General features: G+C 39.7%; 1 protein-coding gene across 1 annotated transcript in view; it reads left to right on the forward strand.

Annotated features, from left to right (window-relative positions):
* LOC126483641 (protein VAC14 homolog) overlaps positions 1-14,967 on the forward strand; it is a 120,186-nt gene that overhangs the window by 57,213 nt on the left and 48,006 nt on the right. The window contains exons 6-8 of the mRNA XM_050106698.1: positions 6,854-6,977; positions 8,498-8,766; positions 8,846-8,990. Of these exons, the coding sequence (XP_049962655.1) occupies positions 6,854-6,977; positions 8,498-8,766; positions 8,846-8,990 (538 nt within the window). The remainder of the gene's footprint in view (positions 1-6,853; positions 6,978-8,497; positions 8,767-8,845; positions 8,991-14,967) is intronic.

The following is a 14,967-nucleotide window of genomic DNA, read 5'->3' on the forward strand; positions in this document are numbered from 1 at the left end:
CATCGCTACTTAGGAGATGCTGCACCAACTATAACACCACATTCAAACTCACTCAGGTCTTGATAACCTGCCATTGTTGCAGCTGTAACCAATCTAACTACTTCACCAGACACTTGTTGTCTTATATAGGCATTGCCAACTGCAGTGTCGTATTCTACCTGTTTACATATCTCTGTATTTGAATATGCATGCCTATACCAGATTCTTTGGTGCTTCAGTGTGTTAAGTACGTGCTTCACGCTCCTCAGTTTTACCATGCTAAAAGTGCCTTTGCAAGCAACTACATTGTCTTGGTAAAAAGTAGTTTTCTTGTCATTCATTTTTCTCATCCCGTTAATCCAGAAGACTACCAAATTATTCACCACTTATGCTTTATCCCTTGCAAGCCAGCCGGATGAAAGATACCCTGAAAACATTCTCTTTAATGTGTCATGGCAGGTGAAATAGATTACTCTTCAAAACATTCACAACATGGCTGGGAAATTTATTTTTGCATTTATTCTTGATCAGAACTCAACATATGTAGCATCCACCTTGAACAAAGCTTTATTGTATTTATCTGTGTAAAATGTACCATACTTTTTTTCTGCGATACGTATGACATCAGAAGTAGCATATGCCTGTACTCGGCAATAATTTGAACAATCTCATAAACCTTCAAAAATTTTGATTGAATTTGTTATGATAAACCGTAAATCCACCCTAATATTATAAAAGTGAAAATAACTATCAGTTACATTTTCAGAACTAAACTGCTGCACTGACTTCAATTAAATTTAGTACAGAGCTTGCATGGACCTCAATGAAGAATATAGGCTACTTTAGAAATAAAAATAAAATTGACCCGTAAGAGGGTGAAGTAAGGAGTGGAATCTCTTACTTTACAACAGTGAACATAAAGCATGGTGAACACCAGGCTGTGCTAGGCATTCTCCTATTAGTGGTAGTGTGCTGTTGGCTTCCTTTGAACTGACTTACCTAGCCAGTTATTATGTGATGTACAATCTAACTTGGACTGTGAATCTTGGTGCAACCCCACATTGTTCATATTAACAAACATTGCCAGAGGTGAGAGAGATGAGAAATGTCAGATAAAAGTCCTACTACTGAATGGAGTTCAAACACGACACCGTTGGATCCATTACTGGCACTTTGTCACTGATCCACCAAGCCACACATTGGAATGAAATACAATAATGTCATAAAAAAAGCTATCGACACATTTAAGCAAGCAACATGCCTCATATTATAGCACATCTTAGGACAACATACAACGTAAAAAGTTAACTGAAAGCCATCTTTGTGCCATATCAAGAATTCTTCAACTTGGTCTCATAAAATAAAAGCATGGTTTATTACCCCTATCTCATTACCTAGATTATGTAATTGCAGATGCCTCTTAGAACTGTCAGTCATCATGTCCGCAACTCATGGTCTAGTAGTTAGCGTTGCTACCTCTGGATCATGGGGTCCCGGGTTCGATTCCCAGCCGGGTTGGGATTTTTTCTACCTGGAGACTGGCTGTTTGTGTTGTCCTCATCATTTCATCATCGTCACCATCATTCGTGACAGTCACTAGGTTGGACTGTGTAAAAAAATTTGGGCTGTGTAAAAAAATTTGGGCTGTGTAAAAAAATTTGGGCTGTGTAAAAATTAGGGCTTTGTAGGGACACTTATGACCACGCAGTTGACCGCCTCACAAACCAAACATCATGATCCTCGTCATCTCCCTCTCTTCCCTCCCACCTTCCCCCCCCTTTTCCTTCTTCATCTTCTTGTTCTAAAGCTACGCCTTGTTGCTACAGCTGTTCTCCTATGTCTTGTGGTGTCCTCATCATTTTTAGATAATTTTGGCACTTCGTTACTGTCAATAAATTGACTGTTTTGCTGTTTCCTTCCAATAAGCCTGTCAGAAACCTACTATCTCTCTGCGTAATCATCAAAAAATTGTGTGTTCCTCTCTTGGATAGTTCTTAAGAAGGTTCCTTGCATACTGATCTCTTTCATAATATCTTCATTGGTTTTTCTGTTCTGCTTGTCCTCGTTAGACTTCTCCAAAGCCATAGTTCCATTACTTTTATGCACGTTCTGTCTGCCTTCAACAGTGTCCGGTTTTCACAGCCATATAGGAAGGCAATTCAGATGAACATCTTGACCAATTATTTTTTTTCTTTCTTTCATATACCAAACACCTTGTTAAATAGTAGTTGTCTTCATCCACTGAAAGCACATTTTAACTCTTGCAATTCTTTTTCTGTTTTCCACAGTGCAATTGTTATCTTCTGTAATTAAGATGCCAAAGTAACAAAATATATCAACTTTTTGTATTTGGTTTCTTTCAGTTCGCATGTAAGTTGTCCTCATTTTTCTTATCTGCTTACTATCATAATTTTTTTCACTATTAATTTTAAGCTTAAGCTTTAAGAAGCAGCTGAAGATTAGATGGGTAGATCACGTAACTAATGAGGAGGTATTGAATAGGATTGGGGAGAGGAGAAGTTTGTGGCACAACTTGACATGTTCTGAGGCATCAAGGTATCACCAATTTAGCATTGGAGGGCAGCGTGGAGGGTAAAAGTCGTAGAGGGAGACCAAGAGATGAATACACCAAGCAGATTAAGAAGGATGTAGGTTGCAGTAGGTACTGGGAGATGAAGCTTGCACAGGATAGAGTAGCATGGAGAGCTGCATCAAGCCAGTCTCAGGACTGAAGACCACAACAACAACAACAACAACAACAACAACATCTGCAATCAATTCATCACTCAATCATCTTATGCAGTGAATGGAAATTCCGTTCATTTTAGGATAATGAGTTCCTTAGTCTTTATTTCTTTTGTAATTTTGGCGGTAAATTCTTCTCCTTTAATCTCTATCCTATAAATTATAGAAATAGAACCATAAAGAGAAATATTTAAGATAATTAGTTTCCATACTCTTAACACACATGTAATTATTTTCCATTAATTTGTGTACGTTCCTGGTAGAAAAGCAATAGTAGCTATTTTAGAAACACAGTTTTCCCAAGTAATGAGCAAGTTCTTCATTTTTTCTCTTTATTTGTACTGAACTATTGATTAGCATTCCTGGTAATTATTGGTTTGTGTAGAAGGCAATTTGGAATAGTGTATTCTCTCTATTAATGTATTCCTGCTTGGAAATTGAAGTCAAAAATGAATATCAACAGTAGTTAATATAACAACTGCTAAGTATGAAAAACTGAAATTTTCAGATGCATGGTTTTAAAATATTAAAAAGAGACAAATCTTTGGTTATCTTGCCTTTAAATGGTTACTTTACCACATGAAGGAGAAATATGAATAAGGGAAAGAATCTGTAGTATACACATTTGCCGGAGCGGAGGAAAATTCCTCCAAGCTATTTTTTGAAACAATATAATTAAAAGGATAGTTGCTACTCACCATAAAGCGGAGATAGCTGAGTCGCAGAAAGACACAACAAAAAGACTGTTGAAAGTAAGCTCTCAGCCAAGAAAGTAAGCTTTCAGCCAACAAAGCCTTTGTCAAAAATAAACAATATGCCTGCTCAATCACACTCAAGCGAACACCACACACACACACACACACACAATGACCACAGTCTCTGACACCTGGACCCAGACTGCAAGCAGCAGTGCATTATGGGAGAGGCAACCAGGTAGGGGTAAGGAGGAGGCTGGGCTGCAGAGGGGGATAACAGGGTAGGGGTAGGGGATTGTAAAGTTCTGCTGGGAGCATGCAGGGATGAGGTGGAGGGTGGGGCAGCTGGGTGCAGTTGAGAGGTTAGAAGGAGGCGGCAGGAGGGGGGGAGGGGTTAGGGGAAAAGGATAGAAGTAAAAAGATTGGGTACGTTGGTGGTGGAATAGAGAGCTGTATAGTGCTGGAATGGCAACAGGGAAGGGTAGATGGGTAAGGACAATGACTGATGAAGGTTGAGGCCAAGAGGGTTACGGGAATGCAGGATATATTGCAGGGAGAGTTCCCACCTGCGCAATCCAGAAAAGCTGGTGTTTGTGGGAAGAATCCAAATGGCACAGTCACTGAAATGAAGGATGTCGTTTTGGGCAGCATGCTCAGCAGCAGGGTTGTTCTGTTGTTTCTTGGCCCCAGTTTGCTGGCGGCCGTTCATGCGGACAGAGCACTTGTTGGTTGTCATGTCCATGTAGAATGCAGCACAGCAATTGCAGCTTGGCTTGTAGATCACATGACTGGTTTCACAGGTGGCCCTGCCTCTCATGGGATATGTGATGTTAGTGACCGGACTGGAGTAGGTGGTGGTGGGTCTTAGGCAAGCTCCGTGCGCACCCCAGCCTCCTCCGTACTCCCTGCCCAGTTGCCTCTCCCGTAATGGCCTGCTGCTCACAGTCTGGGGCCAACTGCCATACTCTGTTCGTGTGTGTGTGTGTGTGTGTGTGTGTGTGTGTGTGTTTGTGTGTGTTTGTGTGTTTGTGTGTTTGTGTTTTGTCTATTTTTGACAAAGGTTTTGTTGGCCAAAAGCTTACTTTCTGATAGTCTTTTTGTTGTGCCTTTCTGCAATTCAGCATGTTGGCTTTATGGTGAGTAGCAAACTATCTTTTTCATTATATTGTTACATTCCATCCTGGATTTTCCAAGCTATTTTTTGGTATATATTAGTTCCTGTTGTATATCCCCTGGCTAGGGCCATACTTTTTGCTACTGTTGACCTTGTTCATATGATGTATACGGAATACAATACACAGGGTGAGTCACTAACTATTGCCATCAAGAATAACTCCAAAAGTATGATAGGAGCTGAGAAGTTTGTGGGACAAAAGTTGCATGGGACAACGGGGGCCATAACGTGACGTCGGTTTTTTGTTGCTGGGTGGGCTCGCTTCAGAGATATGGTCAACTTTGTATTTTTAAATTGGATGCTGTAGTTTGGTACTTACTTTCTAATAGGGGCTATCGAGGTGAATCCAGTGATATGCATCAGTAAGGTCTTTGAAGGTCAACGAAGATCACAAAGGTTGCATGAATGTCCTTTTACAGAAGGTGTTCAAAGTGATGACCATTGGTATCAATGCAGTGCTTCAATCTTCTTATCATGGATTGAGTGGTATTCCTTATCACTTCAGCATTTATCAAAGCACATGCTCTGACAGTTCTCTCTCACCTATCTTCAGGTGTAGTTGGAATGTCTTCATAAACAATATCTCTTACGAATCCCCACAAGAAAAATCCAGAGGTGTCAAGTCTGGCAACCAAGCCGGTCACGACACATCTCCTCTGCATCCAATCCAAAGATTTGGGAATTGTCTCTGGAGCTCATTTATGGCCATCCGCAAAAAATGTGCTGGATGCTTATCATGTTCATACCACATTCTGTGTCTTGTTCCGAAAAGTATTTCTTTCAGCAACATACCTAATGTTTCTTGCATGAGTGTGGTGTACTTCCTACCGTTAAGATTTCCTTCGATGAAATAGGGGCCTATAATTATGTCCTCCAGAATCCCACACCATACATTCACAGACCATGGTATTTGGTGTGCAACTTGCAGCAGCCAACTTGGATTTTCAGTTGCCCAATAATGCATGTTATGCAAATTAACATTTCCATGGTTCATGAATGTAGCCTCGTCAGTAAAAAAATCACATTAATAAATGTGTCAGCCCTCTTAATCTGAAGTTGAGCCCAGCGGCAGAATTCAGTGTCATGCGTATGATCGATACCAGTTAATTTTTGGTGGAGACTGATATGGTAAGGATGATATTTATGGTGATGCAGAACATGAACAACACTACTCTGGTTCATGCCAGATTCCCTTGCGATTTGATGTGAATTAACACAAGGATCCCAAACCACAGTGGCAAGAGTACCAATTTCCATTTCCTCATAAGAAACTTTCCTTTGCCCCATGTGTTTCTGATGCATTAAAGATCCAGTTGTTCTCAATTTATCATACACACATTTAAATGTATGACGTGTAGGGTGAGTACGTTGAGGATATCTTTCAGAGTATAAATATTTAGCTCTCACTGAATTTCATTGGCATTCTCCATAAATGGGAAGCATATCAACTTGTTCTTCAAAGGAATACATAATTCGTATTCACTTGATTCGAAGATACTAGTCTTACCGTTCCTATTAGTGTTCTATTGCGAAACCATCGAATGGCGTTTACATGTCAATGGCATGTTAGATGGACATGCCATATTCGGCGAATATATACTATTTGCACGAAATACGAGAGAGAATTGTCAGAGCATGTGCTTCTATAAGTGCCGCAGTTATAAGGAATACCACTCACTCCATGATAAGAAGACTGCAGCACTACATTGATTGCTACCAATGGTAACCACTTCAAACACATTCAGTAAATGGACGTTCATGCCACCTTTGTGACCTTCATTGACCTTCAAAGACCTTACTGATATACATCATTGGATTCGTCCTGATAGCCACTATCAGACAATAAGTACCAAACTATAGTGTCCCATTAAAAAAAAAAATTTGACCTTCATATCTCTGACGTGACCCCACCTAGCAACAAAAAACAAACATCATATTATGTCCCCCGTTGTCCCATGCAACATTTGCTCCACAAACTTTTCAGCGACTATCATACTTTTGGAATTATTCTAGGTGCAAAAGTTAGTTAGTGACTCACCCTGCATAACTGAGTGACTGGTTTAAATAACAATCAGAAGTTATACACTAATTTGACTTGTTTTCTATGTATATGTTACTTGCACTTTAGTTAAAAAACTGTGAATCATTTGGTTTGGGAACATAAAAGTTTGACACACACGATGGGGGACCATAATTACTTAATATGAATATTTTGTTGTGTGTGTAAACAATTGGTGAAGTTGTTATGACTTTTTTTCAGTTTACGGCAATTACATGGATAAAAGAGTTTGTCCAGTTATCAGGAAGAATGATGCTCCCATTTGCATCAGGAATTCTTACTTCCACATTGCCCTGCTTATCATATGATAGTGATTCAAGAAGAAGTATCCTTTTCCAAGGAGTAATACCAAGCAACTTTCACAAAAATGGAGAAGGCTTTTAACAAAGGGCAGAAAACCGCTTTGCTACAGACATTTAACATAATTAAAAAACTTTGCTGTGTGAAAGTACTGTTTATTCAACATCATACAATGGTTAATTACGTCATATAACAATGAACCACCAAGAAAATCTACATCATTCACTTGTTCAAAGTCCAGGGACAACATTAATAATCAAAGAGTCTAAAAATCACATAAAATATAACTCATAATTGATTGTCAAGTAAAAATATAACTCATGATTGAGTGTCAAGTGATCTATTTTCTTCCCATCTAAAGAATTTTTTCCTATATATGAAAAAGGACAGCAGATAATGGTTTTCATTGTATGAATTTGTGTTTTTTGTTATGTGACTTTGCATAAGAGTTAAGTGCCTGCAATATGAGAATAAGTGAGAAGCCAGGAAGGAGACAACATGACATACTAATTGGAGAAGCATCTGTACCTTTACCGCATGGTGTTAAATATGACCTCCATTAAGCAGCATCAACAAGTAGTAATCGTGCATGCTTTATTTCTTACATAAAGTATCTCATTTGCTGATCCTCATCATGGTGGGAGGATGTTAGAGGTCTACTATGAATCAGTCCGAAACAGCTGCTTAGCCTTTCAAAGGAGAAGTTTCTTTTTAGAAAGGGAAAGGGAGGGGAAGAATACTTATGTGGCACAAAGAAGAGAGGATATACTTCTAAATTATCTCTATATGTCAAAAGATTTTTAATTGAGAAAACTACTTCAGATGTATTCTGTATGTTTACAACCTTTCTTGATTTATATAGGGGGCAATCAAAAAGTTTCCATTTTGAGGATATTGCTGCAGCATATATGCAACGTAATACAACTGTGATGTGGGTATATAAGCAATGACATGTAGGCAAGGGATTAGTGTGGCATTCATGTCTTTCTGATGCAATTGTGGTAAATGTGGAAATGTGAACAGTGGCAGCATTATCACCAGATGCATCCAGACAGGACCAACATGCTTTTATTCTTTCCTTGGTTGCAAAAGTCGAAACATTGGTAGGCATCCGTTGAAGGATGAAGAATGTGTATGAGTCAAAATACATCATTGTGGAATGATGTGCCAAAGGATGCTGCTGCTTCATGATAACCTAACTGTATAATGCAGAAGTTACACCAACTCAAATGAGAGACGCTCAAGTACCTACCCTGTTGTCCTGTCCTCACCCCATACAATTATCACAGCTTTGGTCCTTTACAAAAGGCCTTGAAGAGTCAGTTATTCGTGTCAGATGAGGATGTGTAGTAGAGAGTTACAGAATTCTTCATGTAGCAGGAGACAGTATTTTACTAAAGGGGTGTGTTGGTGGAATGATTTCCTCAGTGCTCACAGTTAATTTGCCAGATTGGCACACCAGCCTCTGAACATAAACTTTTTGGTCACCCCTTATTTTTTATTGTTATTCACTACTTTTGATTCTTCCTTTAACATTACATGCAGACATAAAGGAGACATCAAAAGCTGTAAATTTCAGCCTAATGAAGCTCATCTCTGAATCAGTCAGTGCTGAAGTAACTAATGAGCAACACAAGCATTCTGCTTCAGGCACTGGTGGTGACAGTGAGGATCAGCCTGAGAACCACAGATCAGATTTAGACTTGCCTTCTGTCCTTGATGTTTTGAAGAAGCACTTAGTCCATACGTGTGTTCCAACAAAGGTAGCTGCTCTGCGGTGGCTGGGTTTTCTCCACTCAGTGATCCCGAGTAAGGTTGGTGGCAGTAAAAAAATTATACTTTTCCTGTACTGAACTTACACCACCACAATTTTTATGTAATTATTTGTTACAGATGTATGGCCATGTGGATGAATTATTCCCAGACTTGTTAAGAACATTATCTGATGCATCAGATGAAGTTGTGAAACAAGACTTGGAAGTATTGGCCGGTGTTATTTCACTGTCAAGAAGTGAGAAAACTGGGAACTCAGAAAATGGTACATCATTCATTCTATGGTTTTGCATTTTCTACACTTAAAAATTAAGTGTATACTTACGTAAACATTTGGATGAAATATTCTCATTTTTGAGTTCATTATATTTGTAATCATCTTATTATTTGAAAGTGGTATAAATGAAAAATGGAATGACGACACCAAATAGTTCTGTGTACCAAAGGAAAATGTAAGGCTAAGATGAAAATTTTTAAGGCTAGGTTGACAATGTTGTAACATAGCAGTGAAAACTATGACAAATTGTCTGTTGATTTCTGTCTCGATTTCTTTGGTTGACATTTGTTTGATAATTTTTCTAATGTTTCACCAGCATGAGTGGTTGGCATTGTCAAAGCTTCACCCTCCATTGCTAGTGGTGGTCTGGGGTCAAGCTCACAGCTGCTGATTATATTTACCTGGAACGTCAATGTCAAAGGGCTTTTCCATGGTCATCACCACTTTGGTTCTCCCCTTGCCACCTGAAACTGTCATTCTCTGCAGTATGAGAGTCCAGGATTCATTCACCATTAGGCTTTGCTCTTGTTGAGACTATTGTCATGTTTGTGTATTTCTTATCTTCCGTGAACAAGCGAGTGCAATTGCTCTTTTCTACAGCAAGAACTTTGGTGTTGGCGAATTTCACTGTGTGGCCGGTCTCACAAGTGCGTGTTCCATCACAGCCAATTTCTTTGCCTGCCCGTACCTGCAATGTCGCTCATGTTCATTGATTCTGGCAGAGCACCCATTGTTCCTTAGAATGCTTTCTAGGTGTTGCACCTCGCATCTATGGTGCTGTCGCTCACATATTCATCATGCTCGCACTACATGTGTGCTAATCCTGTCTCTTTTCTGTCTCAAGTGGTGGTTTGGTAGTTTGTACAAGCACTGGTCTGTGTATGTCAGTATGTGATACACACTGTGTCCCAGGTTTCCACCATCCCTCACAAGCATCACCTCTAGTAAAGGTAGCTGTTGGTCCTTTTCTATCTCCATGGTAAATTTTATGTTGGCATGGAGACAGTTCATGTGTCTTAGGAAGTCATCGAGCTGTTCCTCACCATAGTTCCACAAAGCAGAGGTATCATCACTGTATCTGTACCACACTTAGGTTTACAAGATGCCAAGACCGGCAGCTGTGCTTTAAATGTAAAGTTGGCCACCAATGGACTAAGTGGACTACCAATGGCAACATCTTCCATCTGTTTGTAGAAGCTGCCATTCCAAATGCAATAGCTCATAGTGCAACATGCATGAAAGAGCTTGGTGAGTGTCTCACCAATTTATAACCCCGTTATTTTGCTATCCATCCAGCAGAACACATTTACTACTTTCAGACTCTCTTTTTCCAGTGTAATTCCCTCAGTTTTTTCCATTTTTAATTCCTCTTCACTTGATTACCTTTTTTTGTACTTTTGTTGACATTCATCTTTTTAAGACTTCCAGAGCCTTTGGTGTCACTGACAAAATTCCAATGACATCAGTAAACTTCAAAGTTCTTTTTTTTTTTTCTCTCCCTGAACTTCAATTCCCTTCCCAATTTCTCTTTGGTTTCTGTTACTGTTTGCTCTGTGTATTCACTTCTCCACTACTGCCTCCCTTTCATGTTCTTTGACTCTTGTACTCTTATTTGGTTTCTGTAGAAGTTGTAGATAGTTTTTTGATCCCTGTATTTTTCCCAGCTACCTCCAGAATTTCAAAGAGGTCATTCCAGTCAACATTACCAAAAGCCTGCTCTAAATCTACAAATACTATAAATCCAGGCTTGCCACTTTTCAGTCTATCTTATGTGACAAATTGTAGAGCCAGCTTTGCCTTGCGGGTTTCTACAAGTTTTCAGAACTCAAACTGAACTTCTATCAGTTTTTCCATCATCCTGTTTCCAACTGTGACTTATTAAACTGATGGTCTGGTAGTATTCACACTTGTAAGCACCTGTCCTCTTAGGAACTGTAATTATTACATTATTCTTAAAGTTTGGAGTTATTTCTTATGTACAAAGTGGAACAGTTGCATCATGGTAAGTTTTCCCAAGGACCTCACTCATTCTGAGGGCATGTCCTCTACTCCAAGTGCCTTGTTTTAGCATAAGTTGTGCAGTGTTCTGTCAAATATTCTTTTTTGTTTTATTTTATTTCTTTATGTATTTATTTTTTATTTTCACACATCTAGTTCTTTAGGACCAAATTGAGGAGAAAAACTCAAAGGTCAAGGAATATGTCAGTACATGAAATTACAACATAAAAGTATTAACAGATAAAATAAAATGTTTATGAACCCAAAAAAAGACAATCCATAAGTTTATGTAAACACATCAACAATATAACAAGGGAATCAGCTTAATTTTTCAAGGAACTTCTCGAGAGAATAGGAGTAGTGACCCATGAGGAAACTCTTTGGCTTTGATTTGAAAGTGCATGGATTGATGCTAAGATTTTGGAATTTTTGTGGTAGCTTATTGACAATGGATGCAGCAATATACTGCACATCTTTCTGCACAAGAGTCGAGGAAGTGTGATCCAAAGGCGTATTGGATTTCTGCCTAGTATTAACTGAGTGAAAGCTGCTAATTCTTGGGAATAAGCTGATGATGCTAACAAGAAAAAACAGTAAAGAATATGTATACTGAAGCCCAATGTCAGAATACCCAAAATAGTGAACAGGGTTCGACAAGAGATTTGCGAACTTACACAACTTATTGCCTGAACTGCCCATTTCTGAGCCAAAAATATCCTTTGAAAATGGGAAGAGTTGCCCCAAAATATAATACCATGGAAGTAAGCAAAGTAGACTACTATTCGTGTAGATTTATCAAGTACTTCAGATACCCTTCGAATAGTAAAAATACAGCATTAAGTCTTTGACTAACATCCTGAATGTGGACTTTCCACGACAGTTTTATATCCATCTGAACACCACGAAATTTGAACTGTTTAATTACATAAGTCAAAATGATTAATGGAAAATATCATATAAAGATGTGAAACAAATACTAACAAAGAGATAGAGGGGCTGGCCAGTACTTACCTCAGCTCAGTACAGCCAATAGCTACACAAAAAACAGAACCGAAAATTTACGTTCCTAGCTTTCGGAACAAATGTTCCTTCATCAGGGAGGAGAGAGGGGAAAGAAAGGGAAGGAGGGAAAGTGGATTCAGTTACTCACAACCCAGGTTATGAAGCAACAGGGAAAGGAAAACAGGGTAGCAAGGATGGAGGCATGGTTGTCCGTAACATCCTTGTTAAACCCTACAATATTCCCAGACTACCTTCTCTACCCAGCGGTTCCTACCCCTGTAACCGACCCCGCTGCAAAACCTGTCCCATGCATCCCCCCACAACCACCTACTCCAGCCCCGCTACTGGTAAAACATACACAATTCAAGGCAAGGCCACATGTGAAACTACACACGTCATTTATCAGCTGACATGCCTGCACTGGACAGCCTTTTACATCGGTATGACAACAACTAAACTGGCTGAGTGCATGAACGAACACAGACGAACTGTCCGCCTAGGAGATGTCCAATACCCAGTAGCGGAGCATGCCCTCCAGCATAATTATAGGGACCTAGGAACCTGCTACACCATATGTGCCATTTGGCTTCTCCCACCCAACACCAGTCCCTCTGAACTGCGGAGATGGGAACTCGCACTCCAACACATCCTTTCATCCCGCCATCCCCCTGGACTGAACCTACGTTAAACAATCTCACTCCCATTTACTCTTCAGTCTTCTCCTCTTTCCCTTTCCTCTTTAGCCATTCACGCATCTTTTCGTCCTACATAGTTGTGTTTATCTTTATATTATATACCTCTTTATTTCTGTATGCATCCTCTTTGGTTTGAAGCTGGCACAGTACTTACAGTAGAATATCTTTGGCTTCCCTCTGACAACCATGCCTCCATCCTTGCTACCCTCCCTGTTTTCCTTTCCCTGTTCTTCATAACCTGGGTTGTGAGTAACTGAATCCCCTTTCCCTTCTTCCCTTTCTTTCCCGTCTCTCCTCCCTGATGAAGGAACATTTGTTCCGAAAGCTAGGAACATAAATTTTCGGTTCTGTTTTTTGGTGTATCTATTGGCTGTACTGAGCTGAGGTAAGTACTGGCCAGCCCCTCTATCTCTTTGTTAGTATTAATTTCATAAGTCATATGCCCATTCTTGAAATTAAAACATCGGGTTTTGTTGAATTGTTTGTTACAAAATGAAAAAACTGAGTCTTACTGTGATTTAGCATTAATTTACTCTCTACAAGCCATGAATTTATGTCATGAACTGGACTATTTGATACAGTACTGATGTTGCACATAACATCCTTTACTACCGAGCTAGTGTCATCTGCAAACAGAAAGATTTTAGAATCACTGTAATACCGGATGGCATATCTTTTATATAAATAAGGAACAGGAGAGGCCCAACAGTGATCCATGGGGCACCCCCATTTTACTGTGCCCCACATCATAGGCATTCTCAACACTGTGGAGCTGTTAAAGTAAGTCGTTGTTGTCGTTGTTGTTGTGGTCTTCAGTCCTGATACTGGTTTGATGCAGATCTCGATGCTACTCTATCCTGTGCAAGCTTCTTCATCTCCCAGTACTTACTGCAACCTACATCCTTCTGAATCTGCTTAGTGTATTCATCTCTTGGTCTACCTCTACAATTTTTACCCTCCACACTCCCCTCCAATGATAAATTTCTGATCCTTTGCTGCCTCAGTACATGTCCTACCAACCGGTCCCTTCTTCATGTCAAGTTTTGCCACAAACTCCTCTTCTCCCCAATTCTATTCAATACCTCCTCATTAGTTATGTGATCTAACCATCTAATCTTCAGTATTCTTCTGTAGCACCACATTTCGAAAGCTTCTATTCTCTTCTTGTCTAAACTATTTATCATCCATGTTTCACTTCCATACATGGCTACACTCCATACAAATACTTTCAGAAACGACTTCCTGACACTTAAACCTATACTCGATGTTAACAAATTTCTCTTCTTCAAAAACGCTTTCCGTGATTGCCTTACATCCAGGCAGTACATGAAACAGATCCTGTTGGACCATGTGGTGGCTGTTGCATATGGTGATGGCTCTGAATTCTCTTCCGTGCATGATAATGCTAGAGCCCATGTGGTTGACTTCACTAGGGTGTTTTGTGAAGCCTGGACACTGAAGTAATGGAGTGGCCAGTGGTGAGTCTCAACCTTAATCCTATCCAGCATGTCTGTGGCATTCTTGACATACGTTTTTGTGGTCATTCTTTCCCACCACAGACTCTCCTCTCATTGAGAAGTCGGAATGGGTACCATGGGGTGACCTCTGTAAACTTATCCGGAGCTACAATGTAAGTGTCAGTTGGTGATAAATGCTCACGGAGGGCATACATGCTTTCAATGTCCAAGGAAAAGCACACACGGTGATGGGATGATTAATTGTTTCCACTTTGTTTTTGACACCTTTCAGACATTTCAGTTCTTGTTATGTAAGTTAATGAGGATTTAATGGTGTTCTGTTGTGAGCTAATTTGTGAAACATATAAGCTGGTAACAAACCCTGTTGTGCCCGCCTAATTCTTTTTGGCAGTGTATTAATAGGCCCATTGGAAGATGTCTCACTATACTCTTCGAAATCCTCCTCACTTTATGCATTATATGCTCTCCTCCATACTGTTCTCTTTAAATATCTCCCTCTATACCCCTTTTAGTGTCATTCTTTCTCTCACGCCCCTATGCAATGTGCAAATACCAATAATTGCACATTGTTTATTTGTAACCCTGTATTCCTATCCTCCTCACTTGCTCTCCCAGTCTGTTTCTTGCCTCTCCCACTTTCATATATCTTGCTGCATCTTGCAATTACTAATCCTCATTCAGGCTACTGGTGAGTGAAGCTGTTGGTATTTTGTAATGGATACTGGTAGATGAGCCGTTATGTGAAACATCTTATTTATGCATCTATTTGTTGCTCCTTGTTTTTTTCCACGA

Source organism: Schistocerca serialis, chromosome 6 (assembly GCF_023864345.2).
Source record: "Schistocerca serialis cubense isolate TAMUIC-IGC-003099 chromosome 6, iqSchSeri2.2, whole genome shotgun sequence".
NCBI classification, from domain to species: domain Eukaryota; kingdom Metazoa; phylum Arthropoda; class Insecta; order Orthoptera; family Acrididae; genus Schistocerca; species Schistocerca serialis.